The 26,863-nt window shown below is 43.1% G+C and overlaps 2 protein-coding genes and 1 long non-coding RNA gene across 7 annotated transcripts in view; 2 read left to right on the top strand and 1 right to left on the bottom strand.

Annotated features, from left to right (window-relative positions):
• The first annotated feature begins 677 nt into the window (after positions 1–677).
• anxa11a (annexin A11a) lies at positions 678–10,510 on the top strand. 2 transcript variants are annotated; one of them, XM_030107478.1, is made up of 15 exons: positions 678–784; positions 3,740–4,014; positions 5,231–5,313; positions 5,908–6,270; positions 6,381–6,468; positions 6,685–6,779; positions 7,046–7,159; positions 7,316–7,406; positions 7,968–8,047; positions 8,145–8,201; positions 8,316–8,409; positions 8,531–8,626; positions 9,481–9,539; positions 9,636–9,758; positions 9,867–10,510. In XM_030107478.1, exons 2-15 carry the CDS (start codon positions 3,744–3,746, stop codon positions 9,924–9,926), a joined length of 1,674 nt encoding a protein of 557 aa, XP_029963338.1. In that variant the 5' UTR covers positions 678–784; positions 3,740–3,743; the 3' UTR covers positions 9,927–10,510. The 2 variants fall into 2 exon arrangements, with proteins under 2 accessions (XP_029963338.1, XP_029963339.1); XM_030107479.1 differs by having other exon boundaries at positions 6,049–6,270; positions 9,867–10,509.
• Positions 5,661–26,615, bottom strand: LOC115399854 (uncharacterized). The gene is made up of 3 exons (XR_003932736.1): positions 26,604–26,615; positions 25,735–25,742; positions 5,661–5,739 (listed from the first exon to the last, which is right to left on the bottom strand). It is a non-coding gene; the product is annotated as an uncharacterized LOC115399854 (long non-coding RNA).
• dlg5a (discs, large homolog 5a (Drosophila)) overlaps positions 13,307–26,863 on the top strand; it is a 37,865-nt gene continuing 24,308 nt past the window's right edge. For 3 of the 4 annotated variants that reach the window (XM_030107427.1, XM_030107430.1, XM_030107428.1), the window contains exons 1-3: positions 13,745–14,048; positions 25,753–25,821; positions 26,346–26,520. In XM_030107427.1, the coding sequence (XP_029963287.1) occupies positions 13,745–14,048; positions 25,753–25,821; positions 26,346–26,520 (548 nt within the window). Of the gene's footprint in view, positions 14,049–25,752; positions 25,822–26,345; positions 26,521–26,863 lie in introns of all 4 variants that reach the window. The other variant, XM_030107426.1, reaches the window with a different exon arrangement.

Genomic DNA, 26,863 nt, shown 5'->3' on the forward strand with positions numbered 1-26,863 from the left:
ACAATTTAGAACGTTGCTGACTGAAGCGTTGGCAACATTGTATAGGTTTTAAAGCAACGTTTCTCTTTTACAAAACATAATAAAGTGCATCATATTTAATTAATTATTAATCATTAAATTAATAATTTTCATCGTTATTTCACATTAGGCACTTTCATATAAATTATTATGACATTGTATATGTATGACAAAACTCACCATTCAATTCAATCCAGCTTTATTTAAACAGTGCGACGTAGGACAAAAACTGTTCCCTCCATTTTTTTTCTTGGTTTTGTTGTGACAAGTCCTTACACATGATTCACTCATTTTATGCACTTGCTCAGCAGGTATAAGGTGCTGCAGTCATTCACTGACACTGAAATGTAGAGAGCGGCACAATTATGATGTTCGGGAACATTTTTTGTCAGGAAACTTTTTTTTTTTTTTGTCATTCTGTAATTTGCCCATCTGATAGTTTAAAACACTAAATACTAGCGATTTTTCTAAGTCGAACTCACCTGAGTGCGGTGTGTGCTCTTCACGTAACACGCCAGTCCGATATTGGAGCTATTGTGAAATATTAGTTGACGCCCGCCTGTCACATTTTCCGTGTAGCCGCGTGCGTCTGTGTGCGCGCGTGTCGTCACAATGGACGGCTGTCCGTCAGTGTGTAGAAAGTGGGCGGGCCCCCTCGGTGGAAACTGCGAGTCCCACCCACATCTTTTAAGTACAGTCTATCCTGTCCTTCTACACACCGAAGAAGAAACACATTTTCAGGAAGAGCTTGCGAAAGAGACAGAAAGTAAGTACAATGAAACCTCACTCATACTCAGGATTTATTATAATACAGATTGGGGAAGACTTAAAATGTTTTTGACGTGTGGTCGCTATTTTTTGGAGACGTGTTTTTTTTTTTTTTTTTTTTTTTTTTTGCTCGGCGCTGTCGTTAGTTAGCCTGTCAACCTTCTTCCACACACTCACCGGAGCTTTTAGCGCTACCACGCAAAGCTAAAAACAGCTCGACCGGGCTAAATGTTGCGTTTAAGGTTAAAGTATCGTCGCCTTGGACTCGACGCGGCTCCAGTTGACAGGGCTGGGGGGCGACTCCTCCAGCGAGATCTCCGATGAGATCAGTACAGGCCCGAAGCAGCGCTGGTCCGTCCCTCTAACTTCTAATCGCATTTCAACAACCACACGGACAGATTTCCTCTTCAGAACAGTGTGTCGCTGCAACAAACAATCCAACTAGTGTTGCTTTGTTTCGTTTCGAGCTGTCCTGGCAGGCATCTGAAGGTACGGAGTGCCCGACACGCCCAGGAATTTGGGATTCTCTAATAGTGAGAGCCAGTTTGGTAATGTGGTTGCTTCCTTAGTGGTAGGCCTTATTCTCTTCCTTCATCTTTGAAAGAGACCCTTCCGAGCACCCGTACTCAAGTAAGTATAGCTGCTGTGGAGAGAGGAAGCACAAGAACTAAACACAGGATTTCTCAGCAGCCTTTAAACTGTTCGACGGGTTGGGAGGAATCACTGACAATGAGAAAGATTTCTGTACAGTTCTTACATATAGACCATGTGTATTTATGACCTGACAATCCGTCATTTGTTACCCAGCAGCAACACCTGGTCCACACCCGCTGATTTCTGCTTAATGTATTGTGTTCCTCTTTTATGGCAGCAACAGTTATCTATTATTTGTGAATGGCCATATGTTTACACTGCCTGGCTTCACATGCAGCTGACCTGTCATAAACGATAAGCTGTCAATGATCAGTGACGTCATTTCTTTACCTAAGACGACAGAACGATGCTAAAAATAGAAAAATAAATATAAGAGCAAGGCGTTTGGCAAACAGTTTGGCTCAATTCTCAAAGTTCTATTATAATGATGGAACATGGTTATTAAATAAGAGCTCTGTATCACCAACTGAGCTGAATACACAAAGATCCATGCTGTTTTTCTGAGCTGTGCCTGAATCATTGTCTCACCCTCTGTCTGCTGACAGCCACCTGCTTTTGTTTACTGAAATTTCCGCTGTTGAAATGTAGTTTTTTTCCGGTTTTAGCTTCTTTCATCTAATCTCATTCACTCAAGTGGAGACCATTCCAGGTAGAATGATCTCCAGCCTCCATATAACCCTCTTGAGTGGATGTTGATTAAAAATTCAACTGCTTGGGCACATTATATTTTTACACTTCTTTAAATATCCTCCAATATTCCTAATGCAACAACACATTGCCCATAGAGTAAAATTAACTTGTCTCACAACGGTCTAATCCCAGCTCATGTTCTGCTTCAGCTAATTTCAAGTCACAGGGGACAGAAGTATAATTCCAACTGACTTTGGATGAAATGTACAGGTCAAGAATCCATTGCAGAGGAAACGCAGAGAAAAAGACAATCATATTGTAATAGCCAGCCTACCCACACTCCGAGCAGCCTGATAATCACCCCCTGGTGCACTGAGTGGCACCTAAAAAGTGATCCTCTGCTAAAAACTGATTGCCGTCCACGGGGGCAGCATGGATGCCTGAGCCAAATATTAACTTCAAAATAGGACATTTACTATATGGATCAAATCTTTCCTATAAATAACTGCTGTCAAATGTGTTGATATAAGTCTAGGGCATAGAGACCCAAAAATAATGAAGGGGTATAAAATCTATCATTTCTTTTTTCTACATGCACTAGAATTAATTATCGGTGACTTTGTGTTTCTACCAAGATGACATTTTCCAAGACAACTTCAACATTCAAGGTGTGGCAGTTATGTTCAAAATTACTTTCTCATGTTATTGAGAAGCTGCTTTTTACAGATGTGTGATGTTGTGTGTGATTGGATGGTCATATTACTTCAGTTCCACCATTATGACTCGTGTGTGACCTCAAAACATATTCACTCTGATTTGTGTTAGGTTTTATACTTTAGAGATATCCCAAACTCTCTGGGAGAAAAGGAAAAGAAGCACTTTGTAACTGATGTAAAGAAAAATTGTCAAAGACAAAAGGTAAATTTCTCATTTCATCAGACCTTATCTTGTTTGACTTCTGTCTTTCAGAAGGTATTTTTCTTTTTTGCTGTGCATATTCAAAAAAGGAAACATATTTTTTTCCCCTTTGTTTTATAAAATGCAAATCAGGAGACAGTGTTACATTTCACTCTGCTGGACTCACTCTAAACATGGAACAAGTCGTCCTTGTGGAGTACAGGCTTTTCGTTCTGTGTTTAAATAAGATAAAAGTTGCCTCATCGCAGTGACAGTGGCATTTAGGTTGCTGCATTCAAAACCAACAACTGTTCACACAGTTCAGTGCATTTTATGACAGCAAATGAAAACGGGTGGGTAATTTTTTTTTTTTTCCTTGCCGTGCTCGAAAAGTCAGTTCACTCTGTACTTTACAGTGAGCTATCATCTGAAAAACTATGAATTAGACTAGTATTGAATGCCGTATATAGCAGCGTACTACATAAGTAGTCCTCAGATCGAGAGCATTCAAAGCAGACCTCCTGCTCAGGTCTGGAAAATGTAGGTGGTTCATTTCTTGGTCAGTGGAGACATCTGCAAACTGGGGAAAAAACAACGAGGAACAAACTTGCAGCTGGGAATGGTTTCAACTCTTGTTGCCATGACACAGTATTCATCATGTTTGAAAGAAATATTTACAGGAGCCAATCATATGCTCGTGTTTAGGCAGCTGATTTGGGCGATTCTTTGTTTTCAGTGTCCTTTTGACGGATTGTTTTTCATTAAATTTCAGAGCAATGAGCTACCCTGGATACCCTCCTCAGTCGGGTGGATACCCTCCGCAGGCTGGTGCTTACCCTCCACAGCCGGGTGCATACCCACCCCAGCCCGGAGCTTACCCTCCCGCAGCAGGAGGCTACCCGCCACAGCCAAGCGGCTATCCCCCTCAGCCCGGCGGCTATCCCCCACAGGCTGGAGGCTACCCGCCGCAACAGCCAGGAGGCTATCCCCCACAGCCCGGAGCCTTCCCACCACAGGCAGGAGGCTACCCGCAGCCTCTACCCACAGGTAAGCCAATACTCAGAGCTGTCAAAGGAACTACTCATTGTTGCCCAAAAAAAATAAGAAGTGGTCATTTACAGGACTGATTTGTACTGATTTCATTCTGATCTGTCACTCTGTGAGGAGGTAGGACCCCACAAGGCCCCCCCCCCCTGCAGAGCTGAACGAGCCTTTCAGATGAAATTTGCTGTCATAAAAAGAACTCCATACCATAATTGAGATAATTGAAGGTATCATAGCCACAGTCACAGCGGCTTTAGGGAAGAAGCACAGCAGAAAGCCACAAACACGACAGTCCTTTAGTACACACTGAGCGGCCTGTATTTTCCTGAGTAGTTTGCTCTGTTGTTAAATGAACATTTTTACCAAAATAGATGGACAATTAGTCGCACATTGAGTGCCAGCTTCAAGAGTTTCATCCAGCACGGATGCCTTTGTACTCGCTGCTCCCTCAGCGTGGTTCACCCTATTTATAACGCTCTCTAATGTTGATGCAAGTGAGGCTCAGGTTCTCTGGCTTTGTCAGTGCTGCAGATTAAAGTCACGTGATATCAAAGTGACATGTATCTGCTGAGTTGGAAAGCACATTTTAGAGTGGATTTACTGCAACTGTGAGAAATAAAATGGTTGAGTGAGGCTGCTGCAGCTAGATGAACCTCCCACCAACACAAGTGTTACCCTGAGTATTTATAGAAAGGGGGAAGATGGTTGATGAGGTGTATTTACCACAATGAAAAAAAAATGTATGAAGCAAAAGTGAAAGCAGTTGTTACAGTCTGCACATTCTGGAGAATAATTTTAATGTTTTTGCTGTTTTCTTACAATGTGTGGAAAACAAACCGGCCAAGTGTGTCAACACACATTCACCCAATAATAGAGCAATGAAGAGTCATTTTGATTGTGTTTGCATTTTGTGTGAGGAAATAAGAATCATGGGACTTAAAGTTAAAGAGGTGGAATTTTTTTTCCCCACAAGAGAAAAAAAACAAAACAAATGTCAGCTGTTTCTAAGTTGAGCGGGTCCCACAGTCTGTCCTCAGCATAGTGCTCGCATTCTCTCTGCAGCCCTCCTCCACCTACTTGTCAGCGAGTGAAAACATGACATTTCCAGTACAAAAGGTCATTCCTCTCTCAGGCAGAAATGATGGTTTTTTTTGCAACATTTTCTTGCACGATGCATCCAGATTTCACCTCAGTGGTTGTCTTTGTCGATCGTCTGCAGGCAGCTGGGGAGGTGGCCCGACTGGTGGATATCCGTCCATTGGACTTGATAATTTATCCAACCCTGGATACAATGCTGGCATGGTAAGTTTAGGGCAACAACATCACCTGCACCCACAGCTGTTTTATTAACAGTGTAATGCGCTGTCATTGGATTATTGCATTGAATATTCCAGTTAGAATGAATAACTCATCCAAAAAAAGGAATAGCGCGTCCTTTCACTGTACGGTAAGACTTTTCCAAAGAGCATATCTTAAAATTCTCAGTATTTCCACGTTACCTCTCAGCTTTTCTGTGCTGCATGAAAACTAGGCACGTATTTTATCATTATCTATGCTTTTTTTTCATTTCAAGGTAACATTTCTCTTTCTTGTTTTTCTAATTTGCTGCTTTGTTCCTATTTGTGCTCTCTGAAAACTGACATTTCATTTTATTAGCCTGGTCACACTTTCTTTGGATACTTGTACAACATGTGCCTGAGGCCCATTTGTAACATAAGATAGATGAGCCTATTGGATATTAACTTGAAATTTGTTTAATATGTAAATGATGCTAATTTCAATGTAATTCCAACAATCAAATCCAAAAAAGGTGTGACTAACTCCTTGTACTGATCATAAAATCTTTTTCAAGGATCTGTGAACACATAATAGAGCACCAATCTTTCCAAATCACAGGCCAACCAGAGCCCTGCAGGCGTGGGGGGTTTCCCTCAGCACCCATCCATGATCGCCCCTGGGGGGTACCCACCTGCCCCTCAGCCTGGCGGGTACGGTACTCCCTTCCCTAACCAACAGCCGTATGGCGTGTACCCACAGCCAGGAGGGCCCATGCCCCCCCAGCAGGGCCCAGCAATGGGCTACCCCGGTCAGCCCGGTCAGCCCATGGCTGGGTACCCCCGTGCACCGTCACCCAACCCGTCCATGCCTGGTTACGGAGGAGCACCAGCGCCCATGCCGGGCTACCCGAAGGTCCCATCGCCAAATCCATCCATGCCAGCTTATGGAGGAGGAGCCATGCCGATCGCTCCGCAGATCAACGTGAGGAACTTATTGGTTACAAATAAATCAACAAATTCAATCTCATTCATCTCTTTCTGACACATTTTTGAAATGTTTGCATTGTGTACATTGTTGTGTTGCTGTCACAGAGAGGATTCAGGGGAACTATCAAGGACTATCCTGGAGCTGATCCACTCAAAGATGTGGAGGTCCTGAGGAAGGCCATGAAGGGCTTTGGTAAGTTCAATGAATGGAGATCTCTGGCTGTGTCAATGTTTCAATCACAAATGCTTTTTATTACTCTTTTGTGGACCCCGTTAATTTTTTTTTTTTCAATCTGTTGCTTTTACATCTATGAAGTTGTTGTGCAAAAGTCACTTGTCATTATTAATAAAAATTGAAATCAAGCCTCATTATATTGTCTACAATGTCATTGTGCTCTTGTTTGTACAGGGACTGATGAGCAAGCCATTATTGACTTACTGGGGAGTCGCTCCAACAAGCAGCGCGTGCCCATGCTCCGGGCTTACAAAACCTCCTATGGAAAGGTAACGGTCCTGCTCATTCCTGTTTCCATTTGGAGAGTGTCTGTTTTTAAAAATGGTTTTTACAACAAACTATTTACAAATATAGAAATGGGCCAGACTCGGTGTGCATTACCGAGCAGTGTGAATCAGTGACAAGCAGACAACAGGTGTGCAGAGGGTATAGCGTGTCCTCAGAAGTGGCTGCAGCTTTTTTTTTTTTTTCCCCAAGAGTCTTTGCAGCAGTTAATGATGGTTTTGAATGACTCCAAACATAATTCTCCCTCCAGGATCTGGTTAAAGACCTGCATTCAGAGCTGTCTGGAGACTTCAGAAAGCTGGTCATGGCCATGCTGAAGACCCCCGCTGAGTTCGATGCCTATGAACTCAACAGTGCCATCAAGGTCAGAAAATGTCGCGCGCTTGTAAAGATCTGTGTTGTTTATAGTTTTGGGCTAACAACCATAATGCAATGCACACATATTCACAGGAGTGTCTGTAGCTGTCACAGTGTCACAAGATGAGATTGTCAAGTTGTCGCTGTTCTGTATTCCTCACAGGGAGCTGGAACTGATGAGGCCTGTCTGATAGAGATCCTGTCTTCTCGCTCCAACGCCGAAATCAAGGAGATAAATCGCATTTACAAAACAGGTGTGATGCAATAGCACTGCTAGTACTTTCATTCACTCTTCTGTTCTCCTACATGTCACAGCTACACCACTCTGGGTTGTTTTTATATACTCGGGTCAGTTGGTTCAGTGGATTTAGATGAAGGTGTAATCCTCAGTGTTTTTAACGCAGATGTGGTTTAAAAAAAAAAAACAGTCATCTCATTAGTGCTGTCTTTAGAAAAGGTTTTTCAATCAGTTGTTATTGTTGGCTGCTCTTCCTCTTATTGATATAATCAACTCTGTCCTTGTCCCTAAATTCATCTGTAATCACTCCACCCACAGAAAATGTATCACATTTTGTTATTATATCAGTTTTGGTTTCAGGAAAATGCCCTGTGTTGTGAAAGTGCTCTGTGGTTTCAGTTCAAATGCACAATGATTATAACCCATTTTCAGCTGTCATTAGCTTCACTGTAAATATACACCGGCCTTTGAAAAGTGACTTTCACTTGATCCCTTGCCGTGGGCAGCGTGTGTGTCTGTGTCTGTTTTTGTTTTGTTTTGTTTTCATTAAAGCTTTTACTTGTCTTTGCTGCTTCAGAATACAAGAAGAAACTGGAGGATGCCATTAGCGGAGACACCTCAGGCCATTTCCGCAGGCTGCTGATCTCTCTTTCTCAGGTACAGCCGTGACACAAATGAATCCCTCCCCGCCTCCCCAGCGTCTCAGAGCATCTGCCCTCAGATCTAATTAGGGATATTCTGCTCTGTTTTGTAGGGCAATCGAGATGAACGAGAAACTGTGGACATCTCCCTGGCTAAACAAGACGCTCAAGTAAGACCTTTCGTTTTTGTCTGCAGCGTGGCAGTTCAAATATTTTTAATGGCTTGAATTGCTGATTGCATTGTGGATCGATTTGTACACGTTGCTTTTTCTTCTTGCTTGTAGGCACTTTATGCTGCCGGAGAAAACAAACTGGGAACCGATGAGTCCAAATTCAATGCTATTCTATGTGCCAGAAGCAAACCCCACCTCAGAGCAGGTTTTTTTTTGTTTTAATTAGAAAAAAAACGGCTCTACACATAATCTTTATATCAGATTGACTGATAGTCAGTCTGTCGATTACTGTTCTTTATAATACTGATTGTGTGCATGTGTTGCAGTGTTTCTTGAGTACCAGAAGATGTGTGGCAGAGATATTGAGAAGAGCATCATCAGGGAGATGTCAGGAGATCTCGAGAGTGGCATGGTGGCAGTGGGTAAGAAAATACACACACACACACACACACACACACACACACACACACACACACGCAACCCTTCCTAGTGTGTTAGTGGAAGAGCCACTCCCATGCATTGTGAGTTCTTCCACGTCTTCAATTAGTGATGAGGAATTGTGTTCGCGGTAACAAAACCTTCACGTTTTCCTTGCTGTGATACAGCTAAGATATACAGTATCTTGAAAAAAATAAGTGTTCTGTATTGCGCTGCAGCATGTTTTCTTATCTGCTAAATAAATTTGTTCTTCCCTTTGTTGCCAACATTTCTCAGGGTTATGGTACAGTAACATATTTTCAGTGTTTTGTTTGAAGTTCTCCATTGATGTTGCAGTCCCACTCCATACTTCGTCGTGGTGAAGTCGTGTGCACAGTCGTGCTGAATGTCTGTCACTGTTCTTGTTGCTGTGTTTCATTTCAGCACGTGTTCATTTTTACATTTGTCCAAAATGTAAATGATTTTTAAAGCTGTGAGAATCAATATTTGATGCTGTGATGTTTTATTTCTTTAGCTATTCAGAAACAAGCAAACCAGGCAAGCCTGACCCTAATGAATATGAAAAGAGGACCAGTGTTATGGGTCTTTTGGGGACTTGACATTAGAACAGTTGGAGTATTTAAACATGTGGCCACATAAATGAAACCATCACAAAACAAGAGTGAAAACATACCGTCACAGATTGCAAATATTGATACAGCTTTAAACTAGCTTATTTCCATCCTTTGCTATATTTCTTTATTAATTTTTTCCTTTTAATTTCCCAGGTAAATATTGTCAGTGGTGCAAATAGGTCAATGAATACGTGCAGTGATGAAAGATATTTTCTCTATTTCAGTGAAGTGCATTAAAAACACGCCTGGTTACTTTGCTGAGAGACTTCACAAAGCCATGAAGGTGAGGAACACCCTGTCCTTTCTGAGCAGGATTAGTTTTATACTTTAATGTGTGTAGTGCGGTATTCAATTTAGATGTGTGTATTTCTGTTCGAAGGGAGCTGGGACTAAGGACAGAACTCTGATCCGGATTATGGTCTCCCGTTCAGAGGTTGACATGCTGGATATTCGCCAAGAGTATGTCAAAAACTACGGCAAGTCGCTGTACACAGACATCTCTGTAAGTATTTCTTATTTGATAAAAGCATTGCATTCATGTTTGTGTGTATTTTTTTCTTCTTTTCTGAGAGACGTTTATCGGTAATGAATCGATCCTTCTGTTTAACAGGGAGACACATCTGGAGACTACAAGAAACTCCTGCTGAAGCTTTGTGGGGGCAGTGATTGAAAATCAAGCATTGACTACTACACTTCAGATGTTTCTCTGAATATCAGTTTCCCACTTTTATGCACTATACTTTAACTCCAGCTATGCATGCCGTGCCAGTGCTCCCAATGCAATGTTTACATATATACATGTTGTTGCTTTTGTATACCCAGTGTGAACCAAAGGTTTTATAGTTTTTCAATCGCAATACGTCTGCTGGACATTAAATTGAATCTCCATAGCCATACAGAGAATTTGTAAGAGCTCTAATTAGAATTCTATATATTTTTAAAGAATTTTTTTTTTTATATTTTGATTGTGCCAAGAGTCGAGCAATATCTGATTCAGCTGGAGTTCTCATCTTCAGCGAGGATGAAGAAAATACAGGACAATGAACATAAAGCAGCTAAGTCAAAGATAAGGCTTGCAATTTTATAATCCCCTCTGTCTTGCCTATGTTTTTTTTTTGTTTATGATAGCTGTTCTGTTTGTAGAAGATGCTTTAAGTTGTTTAGCATATACCTGTTTTTCTTTGTAGAACGTATAACTCTGTCACATTTCATTTGTACTCTCATCTTCAAGAATCTCATAAAATAAATATCAAGAGTGCACAGTGGAAACAGTTGTGGCTGATCATACCTGAAATACTGACACATACAGCCTTGTTTTAGTTGCTTTTTAGTTGAAAATCAAGAACTTGGAACAAACATGAACTCAACTTAAGATGACTTGAGCTGTTCTGACATTATTTGTGCCGAGCAGTGTCCCGGTTTACCAGCAGAGGGCAGTAAAGTGGTTTTCCATACTCGCCAACCACACCAGAAAATATGAAATTCAACAAGGCAGAGCTCATATGGATCAACACATAATGACAATAAATCAATACCCATGGTCACAGATTATATTTATGCCAGTCACAAAACAAGTGTCTTGATTCTTCTGCACTTAATGTGTAACGATCAACGGCGTAAACCAGTGGATGACCCATAAATACATTACACTTTGCTCAATCAATACAGACAAATAATTTCTTTCCTGGAGGGGTGAAAGACCAGTTTGTGTGGCTACTCAGGGGGCACTGGATGCCTTATTAGGTCCCGCTGGCTTCACTTAAAACTGCTGTCGAACACACCTGACTGTAAAATGTGGCTCTGTGCTTGACTGGCTACAGTAGTGTGTGTGTGTGTGAGTGTGTTAACTGCACTAGGATCAATAACTCTTTGAAGTGAGAAGGGGGGAAGCCTGTAGAATTAATGGCATCATAAAGCTGCCTTGGTCACATTAAACAAGTCTACCATGTCTGCAAGGCTGTCAGACTGGTGAGGGTGGAGGGGTGGAGGCGGGGGGGCCCTTGGGTTACAGCCATGCTGGAAGAATCATTTTTGATCACATCACGTTAACGCACACTCCAAATGGTGGGGAAGGTCTGTGGGCTTTACATGGATGTTTAGATTACAATAGCGGGGATTTTAATGAAGATCGGATGTGATTACAACACTTTTGAGATGATCGTTTAAATATCATTAGCTGAATTTTAGAAGGTAATTTCAAAGTGTTTCAGCCTGTCTGTTCTGATATCAGTATGATCATAAACCTCTCATCTGTTGCATCCGACCAGCTGAAAGCTGTGTAATTCACCGGTAATTAAAAACTGCTTCACCCAATTAAATGTCTGTCAGAACTGAGGTTATTTTGGGGTAATATTCTAACAGATTAATGAAACTGAGCTGTTTCAAGGAGAGGATTGGTTTAAATTCAAATTCTCAGCATGATGCATGTCACCAACTCATAGCGGCACCATCATTATGTATGGAAGAAAGAGGGGGAAATGATAAACTATTATTATAGAGTGACCAAGAACACCAGGACAGAGTGGGAAAGTTTGGTCATGCAGCCTCAGCTTTGAGAGATTTAGGCAAACGTCTATTCTGATTGGCTATACGTAAAATCCATAAGATTTTCTTCCTGAGAGAACTCCGTGAGTATAAATGACAAATGCTTGTTGACAGTCTCTTCAATAAAAGATGAAGTTGTTATATTCCTCAAATTCAGCTGTTTAGTAGGCAACTTTGTCCAAAATTACTTTAGAAAGTCATTCCACAGCCTGGAACAGCCATCCCTGTTGTCTGAATAATAAACTCATTCATAGCCCCAAGATAAAACACATCAGGCTGTCTTCTCTATTTATATGCGTGTCCTCAGAAGCAGGGTACAGACACAATCGTCCAATCTGTGACAGCATGGGGACCTGCTTCCCTTTGATATGAATGAATGGTAATTAATTTTTCATCTGAAGGGATAGCACATGTTTGCAGGAGCTATAGAGCCAGCATGGCACACGAAAGAGAAAAGAGGGGGCAGAGGGAGAGAGAGGGAGTTGTAGATGTCACAATGAGATTCAGTGCATGCATGAATAAGGTCACGGTTTGAGAGGTATGCCTGCAGACGCTGCCTCTGTGCCAACAGTCTTTATTCAGCTGTAGTCTGGAAGCAGAGTGCATCCATCATCATCATTATGCATTTCACAAATCCTACTCAAATGCACATTTCATTTGTTACCTTCCTATATTGCTTATACATTCAGAAATGACATACGGCCCTCCCCTGTCTTATTCAAGAGTGAGGGCTCACTCTGAAATTGGTTGCAGTGCAGCTCAGAGCACGGTGCATAAGCCTTTGGCTTCAGCACCAGTATTATGCAAGGACGGAATAAAATCCTTTTATTTTTATCACTGTATTACCATTTTCCCCGAATAAAATACTCAATGTAGTCAGCGAGAATAACCATTAGGGCTCCACTGATTTAATGAGTCACTGTATGCAATGTCGATTCTCTGAGACATAAAATACATCTAAAACATGTTTTCTTTGAATGCACTGGAGGTATATGCTGAAAGGATAACGTTGTTATTTTTAAACAGAAATGGTAATAACTATATGCTCTTTGTTTCAGACAACGGCAGCATTATTTCTCAAATAAATAGATTTTACAGTGAGCAAGCCAAAACAATGATTTTATTTTGACATAAAAGAACTGACGTTGTAGCATTACTTGTATGTGACGAGTACTATTCTATATTATGTTATGTTATATTATATTATATTATATTATATTATATTATATTATATTATATTATATTGTGCACATCGAGCTGTATATACAACAATGCAGCAGGACAAATGCATAGACTGAAAATCTTACATTTATTTTATTTATTTTTTTTACCCCTATTTCCATGGCTTTTCTCTCCATTCTCATTTTTTCCACCTGGGATTTTCGACGTACTACAGGCTGATGTGTACGCCCATTGAAGAAAGGGGTGTGCTTTTCTCTGAGCCCCGCCCCTTTTGCCCTTATATGGTCATTGTACGGCCCGTTGATTGACAGCGGGCAGCAGCTGCTGAGTTGCTCAGACATGGCGGAGGATACAGTGTAAGTGAGGATCAGCGGCGGAGTTACGTGAGTTTTCCCAGCAGTTGAGTCGGAAAAGCGTGCATGAAATGATACACGAGGAGAGGAAAATGTGTTGTGCTAAGGCGTACTCCCGACGGGAACCGTGAGACGGCCATATCTGCTACACGTTAGTAAGATGGGAAAATGTATCGCTGTTTAGTGCAGTCAACAGCCTTGGGCAACAAATATGGCTTCTTGTGCCTTTTCCAATATGCTATAAAAATTGATCTGCCGTGCAACCTAATGCCGTGGTGGCTCCGGCGAACTTCTGCAAGCCTCGATAAGTTGAGTTCCATAATCGCTCGGTACTTTTGATCGGGGAGGATATTACATCCACTTGGCCGCCTCGGTTAGCTGGGGAGCTACGGAATCACATCGGGCAGCAATGGAGCCAAAGCACAAAGAGTTGCTCGACCAGTGCCACCAGAACTTATTGGAGTCCATCACGGATGCGGACCGGGTGATCGAGCTGCTCATCGTCTCCGGGACACTGAGCCAGCTCGACAGGTTCGAGCTGGACCAGAACTGCTCGTCCAGCGCCGAGAAAGTCGACCACCTTCTGAAGATGCTGATGAACAAGGAGAGCGACCATTTCCTCGACCTGTGTGTGGCCCTGGAGAAGGCTTACCCTGACCTGTACGCTGCCCTGTTCAGGAACAACGGCGGAGGACCCGTGGACCACTCCACCGGTAAGAGCCCAGCCCCCCCTCCGGTTCCCCCGGACCAGCTTTGTGTTGCATCTAGAAAGCCAGAGCAGCCACCACGGTGTGGATAGATAGACCCTACTGGGAGCGCAATCTGGGTGGTCTGGCGCAATAGACGCGTGTGGATGTCTACACAGCAGTGAGGCCCGCAGCTTGTTTTACAATCAGCCCCAAAAAATGTGTAGGGAATAATCTCAACAGTGCATGTGGAGGTTACAATGACTTGCAGCAGTCTGTATCTAAACATGCTTAGCTATTTGCAACTAAATTCCAGTCAGTGTAACCCTATACTCCTTACCTCATCTCCTCGCCTTAAATGTGCATCATTTGATATATTGGCTTTTGTTTTCTGAACTAGGCATCCACCATTCCTTGCAGACCAAATGCAAAACTTGAGATCACACCACACAAGGACTGTTTGGTCCTCCCTCAGCAGCATGCTCCTACCCTCTGATTATTCAATACACAGATCACACAGATGTGTGTGTTGTATTGATTGGAGGATGGGAGCATGCACAGATCACAGCAGTCAATTTATGCAGGAGGAGCATTCTTTAAATGATGTTTTGAATATTTCAGAGAAGGACTACTAATATCTTTCACCATCGGCTCTCATGTACTATGAGCAGTACGATGTAGTCATGGTACATTAGGTAGCCTGAGTTGTTTCCATGACGACGGGTGTACCAGCTGACATGCTGGTCCATATCGACCTACACATGGGTGTGTGTGCCGTGCACACGGCCTGTCCATGCATGGTGGAACAGTCCACTTCACCTTTGATTGAGAAGACCAAGCTTATATCTGGAAGATTTAAGCAGATTATCTCAAATGCTGCATTGAATAATACATTTTAAATTATACTTAATTCAAAGCAGTCATTTGCATTTGTGCTGTCGTCCTCACTGCGACAGCCTCCCACTCCAGTGGTTTTGGTTGGTGTTCCACACAGACGAAGGGCAACAGAGTGTAAAAGCCTTGTCTAGTTTTGCCTGTTCTGCTTTGTCTGAATGACTGAAACCAGCAGCTTACTCACAACCAGCGTCATGCCCCGAGGGCCTGAATGCAGGATAAGCCCGGAGATCTGAAAGTGGGGAGGAGATGCAGAGCAATGATTATTTTCTTTAAGCGTCTTTGACATTTAACACCTCCATGCAAATCTGTTTGACGGAGTTGTGGCTTTATGTCTGGGGCCCTTGTTTACAGCTGCCAAGTTATAGCATGCCTCAGTGTGTTACTGGCAAGGAAACCTCAGCAGGTAATACTGAGCTGGTGTCTTGTTGCTTTGCTGGCTGGATCTCCGACACTTCTTTAAGCTTTATTACTTCCTTGTATTGACTGTTGCTGCTGCAGAGTTACACTCACCCTGAAATGTTTTGACGCACGTTCACAGTTGCTGATAGGTTAGTTACTGCGAAAACCTGCCCTTTCTGTTTGTCCTTTGACTTTGGCTGCACTTGGCCCCATGTTTTTGGTCTTTTCTTCACATACTTTTCCAGACGTTAGCACTGGACCGCCAAGCTGACGTGCCCTGTGTTAGGAAAAGCGTGAGCTTGAGTTGTGAGCCTGGCTTGTTGGCCTGTGGTTATTAAACAGTGGATTAGACCTTCTCTCCTTTCTCTCTGGTGTAAACTCTCCCTGCGAGACAGGCTTTATCATGCCCCTGCAGTCCTCTGTATTAGTTGCCACGCTTTTGGCTCTTTTCTGTTTCTGCTCAAGTGTTTTCTTTTTTTTTCTTCTCTCTCTCATGTGCTGCTTTATGCTCTGTAATATTGTGATTTGGATGATGTGATTACGACATTTTAACCGCAGTAGCAACAAACTGAAGACAAGCTGCTCTTGGATTATCTTCAGGCAAGGAAACTTTTAGAAACGGCACCTCAGGATGATGCCCTCAGAGCCGTGGTGTGTCTGCAAACGACGCAGGGTGTGTGAGGAGAGGGAATACGAGTGTGACGAGTCTGGCTGATAGCAACCTGCTCTCAGCTTGTCCTCCTCATGCTGCCTGCTTGCTCTCGTTGTCAGATGTGCCTCCAGTGCCAGCAGAGCCTCTGCATGTGCACATGTATGAAATCACCCAAAGAAGCATCCTAGAGCCAGAGGAAAGGCCGACTGGTGCACAAATAGGTGTTCAGTTGCTGAACTCTCCTGCTCAGTAGATCATTAGTTTTTCACTCATATACTCATATATAGTCTGTTTTTGTGCACCAGAATGCCTTTTTGCAGAATTCTGAACTCTGCAGACCAGATTCATTGAGGTATTGTAGTATCCTTAAAGGTTTTGTCCTGTTGTTACATAAAGGCGGCACGCACGTTCCCGTCTTGTCAGATGGATTCGACTGGATTTCACGAAGAACAGAAATAGCTTGTTTCACACCTTAACTTGTGATCTCCTTGCACTGCATAGATTATATTGAACCTAAAGAGCAGTGGAATAGGAGAAGAGACCCACCTTCACATTCCCCCACCCGTTTTTTTTTTTTTTTTTCAGATCCAAAGGCTCATGACAGTGATTTAAACGTACACCGAGAGGAGAGCAACACGATTCTCCCTGACAGGATGCAGTGTCCACAGTCTTCTCTCCTGCTGTCTGTTTGCCTTCATTTCCTTGCTGTCTTGGGTTCTTATCCTTATATTTTATCATAATTTTTTCCCCCCTCTGGATTTCACCACTCCCTCCCTCTACTTTCCTCATTTTTATGTGACTCATTATCTTTCCTTTTACCTCTACTGAGCCGCTTCGGTTCTGCTCAGACTTAAACAGAGGGTCATGGCAGAGAGACAGAGGAGGAGAGAGAGGGAGACAACAGGCCTTTTGTTGAGAAGTTGATCAGGCCCAAAGTGTCCAGTCAGCAGCTTGCTCTGTGTACAGCAGTGGAGGACATAGGCCGGTGTTTTTGTGTTATTGGAGGGGGTGTTCTCTCTGTCAACCAGTTTCTGTCCCACTCCATAAACCTCAGTGGACAGCCAGAACGAGTTACGACCCCGGTGCTCTTGTCACGGCTGCAGCTCTTAAATATCTTGCATGGGGTGCTCTTGGCCTCACTTTCTTCATCACTCTTTGTCGATGTCGGTGTTTGTCATTCAGCAGCGCGCACACTGTCATTCACCTTGTCACCCCGGTCCTCTTCCTCCTCGCCCTTCATTGTGCTTCAGTCCCACTTTCCTCTCTTCTTGCAGAGCAAGCGTTCTGCGGTCAGGTGAAGTGACTGCATTGAGGTAAAACGTACGTTTTTAGGAAAATGGTTTTTTTAAACTTATTTAGGGCACCAAATATAACATCTTTTGCTGCTGAAACCGTGCCGGTTATTAAAGGTGGCATTCCTTATTTCTGTCTTCTAATCAAACATCAGGCTGGGATTGGTTGCTAAATGTAAGCAAAATGTCTTTTCTATCTCTTCTATATGAGATACCATTCCTGTACCAGGCGAGGTCATCGGAGTGCTGCAGGACTTGCAGGTGTTTGTTTTACAGATGTGAGCCAACAAAATTAAGTCTGACGCTTGGAACAGAGCTTGCGTGATCTTTGACTTACTCTCAGACCAGAACACTACGGATTGGAAAGGCTTTTTAAGGTTTCCTGGGACAAATTTGATGTGAACTTTTATCTCAGACCTGGGAGTAGTCAGTTTGATTTTAAGTTTCATGCAGGAAAAATATGAACTATTTACAGATTATTCAAATTAAATTGTAGGGTTTAATACAAAAACAATGCATTTGATATTCTAAATTGTTATGCTACAGCGATTGAAACATGATAAAATCATTATTTTCAGTGTCATTACTATGTAGTCTATTGCCGGCACTCTTCCTCACTAAATCTACTTAATGAGAGCCTCAAGAGCCCAATAAAGAGAGGCAAACCTCACTATTTCCACCTGGTCATTAATGTTTGTTTTTCCACTTTATTTTCCCTGTTCTCCGACCCAGTGAGTTGTTGGTGTAAAATCTGTATATTTTTCCACTTTCGCTAACATTAATATCTGATGGCAGACTCAGCCACGCTCTGAATGTGCGAGCCACAGCCAGGAGGCTGTACTGTAGAACAGGACTTCATTACCATTTTACACATGTTCCTCCGCTTCCTAATTACCCCACGAGGTAGAGGAAATACCAGCATCTAAATGTTTACCAATGCTATGAAGTCATGGAAATGAATCGCCGCTCTCTTCTTCTCACCATCTCTGCTTCCATGAGGCTTTATGGATTCTTTGTTCTGCTGTTTTCTTTGTTTAATTTTTTTTTCTATTCTAGCCTGTTGTTGCGGTTTTTGCTTGTGCCGTTAGATTACCTTTTAAAATGTAATATATTTATTTTAGTTCCACTTACATTACTTGCTGTGTGCACAGGGCAAACGTAAGGGCAGACATTCGCATGTCGGGGGAATTTAGAGTCGCCAATTAACCTCGAATGCATGCTTTGGTCTGTGGGAGGAAGCCAGACTGCCTGGAGAGAAGAATCTCGCACAGGGAAAACATGCAAATTCCTATCAGACAACCTCCCCCAGCTTGGACTTGAGAAAGGGGCATTCTTCTCACTACCGATGACCGGTACATGACTGTGCAGCCCACTTTATATTTCAAATCGATTTCAGCTGGATCGCATGAAGCACGTTCGAGACCGCTCAAGCGTTAAAACACACTGTATAATCAAGCGAGTCCATTTATGACCTCTTTTGTGCATTCTGCGGCCGTTTGTCCTTGAGCGTGGGACACGTGACCTCGGCTCAAATCACATCTGCAATCTTCACAAATAACGGTGATTACTGTGAAGCCGGAGCCGCCTCTTTCCAATAGATTAGAAGAATCACTCCGGATGACGCGCGCAGCGAAAATCAGACAAACTCAAAAGTTTAATAAATGCAGCTGTTTTTAAACATCTGCGGGATGATTTGGAGCAAAATCCTAACTGAAATAGAATTTTTTTTTAATGATTGGTTTCTGTCTGCAAGGTTGTTTTTGAAGTGTCACGGTCTTGCACGTCAGGAATATTTGAGAAAACATTCATGCCAAGAGGCCTTTTATGATGGGCTCTGACTTCATTGGAAATATTAACGTAAATCTAAAGGGCTAGAACCATTTACATGTGCCACCAAGATTTAGCATCAGAAGCCGTGTGCGGTTGGCTGCAGTGCAGCACACTATTTTTGTTTCTCCTAGTTGTTGTGCGCAGTAGAAATAGGCTGGCCCGTCACATCTGCAGTGTTAAGTCGGCCTAATGACTGTACGCACTTCTGATTCCACGCTGGATTCCTCTCTCTCGGCGACCTTTACAAAATTATACTGCAGTCTAATCACTGAATTATCTCAGCAGAAGATAAAATGGTATCTGAATCAACACGGCCTTCTCTGTGATTAAACGTGAAAGGAATGTCACAAAGATGGCTAAAATCACAGCAGTGGGCCCCGACACCACCATCTCACACACACACACACACACACACACAGGCTTTTTGTGCATGTTTTATCTCATATTTGTTGGAGGTGCAGTGTGTTTGAGGACAGTTTGCAGACATTTTTCACCTTTTTTGTGTGTGTGTGTGTGTTTTTGACACAACCCATAGCCCAGGCAAAGCTGTTCAAAAGGAAATTATGTTTCATTTATGCTGAGCTAGGGCTCTTTAGAGGGGAAAAACCCTGTTAGGGCTCGCTGATAATAAACCAGCCTGGATGGCACTGAGGGGCTTTCTTTTTTTTTTTCGACTGGGATGCTTCAGCAGTTCTGATACGTCGGATGAGCTGAAAGCTTTCTTTGCACTTGTTGTTTTTCATGTAATGTTCCAGATTGTTTGCACAGATCCCAAATTACTGAGCATGATGGTCTTGGATTTCAGTCAACGGGTCTTATTTTGAGACATGCCTCGGGGTAGATTCTGGGCCTGTGAGTGGGGAAAAAGGTGGGTGGGTTTGACCAAAGCGAGATGAACACTGTGAAGAGCCGTGAGTCAGGCGATGTGCGTGCGGCGGAGTAATCCCGCCTCATGGAGCCATCATGTTAGACGCTTTCGTGTTTATGCTTGGTGTGGACTCCTTAAATCAGATGATCAATCCTTTTCCCTGGCAGTACGGCCTTCACTGGCTGCTTGCCCAGAATCTTGCCCTGTGGTGTCACTGCCTCCTCAGAAGTTCGCCCCACAGCCAAACGCAGGCAGAGCGCAGGGGGGAAGGCATGGACGATGGGAGTTCCTGTCGTTTGCTGTCTTTGCAGATGTGGTAACCCCAGTTTAAATCTTGGAACTTGTTCTTATATGAAGTGTTTAGGAGCATCTAAATCACTGTTCCCTATTGTACAGTTTTTAGGACTAAAATAGTTTTCCAGAAACTGTGTTGATCTCTTTTTTTGGTAGAATTGTGAGAAAGTGTGTGGTTGGAGTTGTGTTATTTCCCAATAGGAAAAATGCATCTGAACATGATGAAACTTGACACTTTCCACTAGAAAAGAGGGAAAACAAGTTATTCTCATCATATTTTTGCTTTCATACTAAATCCCTTATGCCTATTTCAGTATAACAGACCAACCAGAGAAAAAAGTTTTAAAATGGCTGTTCTGAGAGCATGTTGTGTGGGGAAAATGTATTAAATGCTCTTGTATTGCTGGAGTTGGCCATTTTGCACATGTCTTATTTTGTGATGAACAAAACTGGGATATTGAACCTTTTCAATTGATATTTATCCCAGTTTTCAGCTGCATAAACCCAGCATTATGGTTCCCCTCCGCTCTACTGAGATGCGAAGGAGATGCACAAGAACTAGCATACATTTATTCAGTAATCTCATCACCCACAAACAATGACGACCATCTGAAAATGGGATCCAATTTGTGCGGTTTAGATTGTGAACGGACGGTATTTCAAAAGAGGACCAATTATCAGCAGACCGTACGTACTTACCGTTTGCTATGGTAATGTAGCTTGATGCAGGTCCCCATTACTGCTTGCATGTGTTGTCTTGTGCAGCCGTTTACGCCACGCATTTATTTCTTCATGAATGCATATTTCAGTGTGGGATACGGTTCGCTCTATAGATTTCATAAGAGGAAAGAAGTAAGCGTTTTGGACTCGCTGTCTGAGAACATCTCGAGATGATTACACAGTAGGGAGGCGCTGGGAGTGCGATGGGTACTTCACTAATTTAAAGGGCATCTGTGTGCAGAGCCACAGGCAGTATTTAGAGGTCCGGGATGCCAGGGTAACAGATTGTTTCTGCTCTCTGGCTTTATGCTGACACATCCTTCAGCCTCACTTAAGCACACTGTAAACGAGCAGGCAGATTTCAGCTATGTTATTAGTCTTGCTATTATTTGCGCCTCTGTGGTTTAATGGCGACGAAGCAGAGGACACAATAGGAGAAGGGGGAACAAAGGATGTTTGGACTTGTTTTTTTTTTTTTTTAACTGCTAGTGCTCACTTGCAGCGAGAGCTGACAACGACTAATGAAGGTTGGCAAAGTGTATTATTTTTGGAATGCATACACTCCTTTAATAAGAAGCTACGGTGCAACAGATCAGAGGCCCCGTCTGCTTCAAATCTGTAGTTTCCTGGCTCGTCATCATTAAGGGAGTTTGAAGCCGCTGCAGTCGCAGTGATAATCATACCTGTTTAATGTTTGGGGAGACTCTCGTTGTCAGATAAAGGAATATCTGTCATTGATGAATAATTCAGGCTCACCCAACGGTAGAAGCCAGACTTTACATCTTCCTTTGATGAGGCTCTCCTCCACCAGCCTCTCAACTCATATGCTCCTCTCTGCAGAATTTTCTGTTCCTCTCATCCCTTTCACCATGGCAACACGTGTCATCTTGCTTTATGTGCTGGAGAACCTAATCTGGATGTTCTTAAGCGACCGCTGGTAGCCGAGCACGTTGCCTGATTGCAAGGGAGAGTGTGGGGAAAGTGGAGCCTCAGAGGTAGGCGAGTGCTCCCCTGACCTATTTCTATCGTAGCACCAGACTTTTTTTTTTTTTTAAACTGTCAAATTTCTGACTATGTCCTCAGATATGAGTCAGTAGCAGATGTTTAATCCAGATTAGCATATCCAGTGGCTCCTGATGAAGTCTGTCAGGAAGTGTCTGCTAGGATTTAACAGGAAATATAAGATTTCTTTGCTATTTTCTGTCCTGTCTACCTGTTTTTTATAAGCAGAAATTTGGTTCTCCTACTGCAGAGCTTCGGCTTTGTGCGCCGGTCTTATGGATCTCTGTTTTATTGATGTAATGAACGTGTTTACAAATGACCGGCTTCACCCGCTGTGACTGGTGCTAATTGGTATCGATGATTAAAAGCCTGCTGGAAAAAGCTAATGCTATTGACCCTTTGACCACGAAATGGCTCGTGTGTGTATGTGACATGCAGTCCATACCGCATTCATTGTTGCGGCCAAGGCGTGTAACCAATCAGGCCGTGATGATGATCTAAACATGGGTATTCTGGTGCTGGTGCTTTTCTCATTGACCTGATCAGGTTGAGAGAGTGACGACTGTCTCGTTTGCAGACGTTGTCGCTGATTGTTCATTGAGTGCACTCAGTGGTGAAGATCATTGGGATTTTAATCTGTGTGTAGGTGGAAAATATGCTGTAAAGTAATATCACAAAACTTCAAGAGATCTTTGTGTTCGATGCTATGACTAAATACTAGAAATATGTCTGAGGTATTTTTTTTTTCTCCTCGATTTTAAGAATGTTTCTCATCTTTTGTGTTTTAAAAAGTTTTGGAGGTCGATATGGTTGTTAAAAATGTCTCCCGAGTTGGTATTTGAAGTACCGTCAATGTATTGACAGTATGAATGGAAAAGAGCACTAATAGGTGTTTTCATGGCTTGTAGTTCAGTCAGATGTTCCTCTCTTCTATATTTAGCCTCATCAGTCCTTTAGATTGAACTGAAAGCCTGAAGCATATATTTTTTCCCCCGTTTTATCCATTAGAGCTCCAGCCATTAGCCATTGTGAGTTTTTCTAAAGAGCTTTCAAGATGCGGTGACCAATGGTTAAATCGGTCCTTGAACTCCTCGTGTGAAGATGTACAGACACCAGCAGCTACTGCTGAACACACCTCCATCCAAACACAGCAGAGATATTTTGTACTTTCCTCTGCAGTGTGTGCTGTAAACGCTTAGAATCATTTGGACTTTTGTCTACTTTTATGTGACAAACTTTGCACAAACAACACATAAGTAGAGATGTTTTTTTCTGAAGGGTAGTGCACTGTGCGAGATGAGCGACTCAATCTGCTCTATCAGCTGATAACACTTCGTCGGAGCTGTCCATCCCCGTTTCGATGCTCCTGCGCTGCTAAAGAGGGCGATGACACTCTGGAAAAAAAGGCTGCGTTGCGTGAGAGTTGAATCAGGGACTCAGCTGCTGAAGGCACGTTACCCATATGGCACGGGCCCCGACTGCTCTTACATCGCGTTGCCTTAAGACGCCGCATTTTTAGTCACCCTGTCCCTCAGAGCTTCAGAGAGTCCGCACAGCCTCATCCTACAGCTGAGCCGGCGTAATACTTCTCAGCGGCTCACGTCTTTTTACTATGAAACCTCGTCAGCCACATACCGGGTTCAAGAAGTCAGCCGCTGCTTTTGAGTGCCGCCATGGAAATGAGCAGCAGCCGTCTGCGTGGCGGTGCTGATTGTAGAGAATTAATGCCGCGCGGCCCTCAGTGGGTCCCGTCGCGTCTGACGGAACAATATGAAATCAAAGCCGCGCGCTCGGAGCACTCCGCAGACTGAAAGTGTAGAGCGTCAGAACGGATTAGGAGTCTCTCTCTCTCTCTCTCTTTTTTTTAAAAATTTTTTCTTAACCAGTCTCTCTCCTTGCTTCTCTCCCTCTTTCGCTCTGAAACGTCCTCCCTCCTTGTCTCTTTTTACAACTTCAGCTATCTCCTTTCATCTGTCCTCCTCTGCTCCGTGCCTTCTCCTCCCCTCCTCTCCTCCATCTGCGGGACTCAAGATGGAGTGGCTCAGTCGCACAGAGCTCATAGTTAATTAGGCTTGGCCTTGTCACACACCGAGGGCTGGAGTTAAACCCAGTGGGGAAGCAGGGACATAGATGGAGGTCTCCAACAGTTGGTGCCAATCTATTGCCGCTGACAAAGCTGGCCGCCATTCCCCTCATCTCTAGAGCACTGTGTAATCGTTTGGTGTCATCTTTATCTGTGCTGAGAGAAAGTAACTTTTGGTTATAAAGAAAAAAAGTGGGTAATTTTAAGTGATTGCTTCATAGAGAATGCTAAATATTTATGATTCGAGCTTCTCTGATGTTCGGATCTTTGAGTACGTATGCTGTGAGATGGTAATCTCAAGTGCAAAACCCTCCTGGATAGACATCTCGTCTAACTCTTCGACCATAACAACAAGAGGAACTTCCCAAAAAAAACCAAAAAAACATCAAGCAATCATTCATCCTTTTGCCGCAAAATCATGGATGCATAAAAAAATATATTTTTAGCGTGTGTTCTCATAAAAAAATCAAACCTCCAATGCACAAGAGATGATGCCTTCTGCAAAAAAGCGCAAGCCTGCGATCTTTCTTTAAAGGATTCTGTTTCAGTTCCTGGCCATGTTTATGTTTGCCCTCTGGAGCTGGGAGTCTGCAGTATAATGGGGGATCTGCATAGCCTTTCCTATGGATTGCAGTATCCTGTGTGAAATATCCCCCAGCTTAACGGTGTGTACAGCTATTCAGATGGAGAATAATTTTCTCTCTGTCTCCCCCCCACTCTCTATGCGCTTGACATAAAAAGAGAAAATCCCATTTCAGCCGTGACATTCTGCCTCTGTAGCAGAAACATACAGAGACTATACATCAAAGCCAGGCAGAGTGCACAGTGAGGGAGCGGGAGCTTTAATGACGACAGCAGTCTGGAGTGATAATATAGAGCCGCTAAGACGGAGCGTTAAGTTATTATTCCAAGTATAAACCCCTGCAACTCATTTATTATACATCCGTGCTGACAAAGTTCAGCTGGGTCTGTAGTACTCGCTTCTTTCCACGTTTTACGCGCAATTAACGCGTGGAAGTGGTTCATCGCTCTGCTCTCTGTAAACATTACAGACATTTAACCTCTTTAACCTCAGATCTCAGAAATACTGCAACTTAATAATGTTTTAATGATCAAAGTTAGTCCTGTCTGTTTGGCTCACGTTGACCTGAAACGGGGAGAACATGCAAACTCACTCCCTTCTCTCAGAATCAAACCAGGGTCTTTCAGCTGACGTCTGCACCGGTCAGTGAGTCATTCTGTTAAATGTTTTAATTCGATTTCCTTGAGGGAAAAAAAAAAAAAAAATACACATAACAGTATGTTCATTGTGTTCACTATGTTGGCTCAGTGGAATGAAGAAAATAAAAGAAGTGTTCTCTCTGAACTGTTCCTGATTTTCGGAAATGAATTTTTGATGATTTTACCAACTGTTTCAAATAAATAATTGAAGTTATACATGCACCCTGTTCTGAGTTGAAACACAAATCCATGTTTATTTTCCCCACCCATTTGAACAGGTTGCTGCTTCTCGATTCAAGCATCTTTTATCTTCACCAAGTAGACCTAAAGTATTTAAGATTATGAATATAATTGTCAAACGTCCCTGTCTCATCTATCTTTAAGTGTGCTGTTTGTCTGATGAGCAAAAATGTTCCGTTTGAGGATTTTTTTTTTACGTTATCACTGATTGTGACTGTTGTTTCTTCTTTCAGGTTCCACATACAGCGTCCTCTCCACGATGCCGTCGGACTCAGAAAGCAGCAGCTCCCTCAGTAGTGTTGGTACGTATTCATGACCCCAGTCGCTCGATGCGCTCAGCTCTGACATTCTGTATACAAACACTGGACACATCACAGCAGTGCAGGAGGAAAGCAAAGGGAAACGGTTTACTCTCATATTAGTGTCTCTCTTTTACTTCACCACAGTGGGGCAAGAACAGCCTCCCAGAGTCTCTCAGTCCTTGGAGAAGTGTGGCATGTTTGCTTTTCCCTCGTTTTGACAAAGGTCCAAATGACTCAGCTGCGTTACGTAAAGCTCGCAAAGGTCCAAATGTTGAGTCAAGGATGACCATAATCCTCAGATTTCCTGTAGTTGATGTTCTCACGAAGAAAACATCCCTGAACATGAGTCTGTGCTGGTTTAGAATGTGTTCTCGTCACTGTTGTGGAGAAAAGTCTCAATCACACTTCAGTGAAAAGAGGATGAGCCTGTGGCCTTTTTGGACTAATCTGCTCTGTTTAGGGAAAACTTCCATCCACTGTGTGTTGAAAGCGCTCGGCCTGCGATAACGTGCTCATTGTTGCAGGTTCGCCTGTTAATGGCGAGGCGTCCTCCCCGCCCCCGGCCATCAACGACAACCGGCAGCCGGGTGACAACCTGGACACCATCTTGCTGCAGCTCCGCCAGGTGACCAGGGAGCGCGATGAGCTCCGGAAGCGTCTGGCGTTGGCATCGCCGGGGACCACCTTCGATGACTGCAGGTGCAAATCTTCACCCGTCTGCCAAGTCGCCGTCGTTCGCCGCTCCTTTTTAATATGTCTGCTAACACCTCTCTTTGGCTGACGTCCACTGAAGTGTTTACTGTGAAGATCCGGACCGTCCCATCTGAACTCATTTTAATAGCATGAACTAGTTAATTCTAGGTCTCAATCTTATTTCTGCTAGTCTGTTTCAGTATTCTAGCATGATTAAGCAGTGAGACCTGCAGCGGACAAGTCAGATTTTTGGTTTTAACAGCAAAAGACACACAGCCTGTTTTGCTGACATACCATTCTTCAGTCTATTTGCCCAAACCTTTCATTCCTAACATATAAAGTCTCATAC

The sequence above is a fragment of the Salarias fasciatus genome, chromosome 13 (genome assembly GCF_902148845.1).
Source record: "Salarias fasciatus chromosome 13, fSalaFa1.1, whole genome shotgun sequence".
Classification (NCBI taxonomy): Eukaryota; Metazoa; Chordata; class Actinopteri; order Blenniiformes; family Blenniidae; genus Salarias; species Salarias fasciatus.

Coding starts and splice junctions, on each gene's coding strand:
- anxa11a (XM_030107478.1), top strand. CDS start 3,744: ATGAGCTACCCTGGATACCCTCCTCAGTCGGGTGGATACCCTCCGCAG. Junction 8,202..8,315: donor TGGCTAAACAAGACGCTCAA/GTAAGACCTTTC, acceptor TCTTGCTTGTAG/GCACTTTATGCTGCCGGAGA. Junction 8,410..8,530: donor CAAACCCCACCTCAGAGCAG/GTTTTTTTTTGT, acceptor CATGTGTTGCAG/TGTTTCTTGAGTACCAGAAG.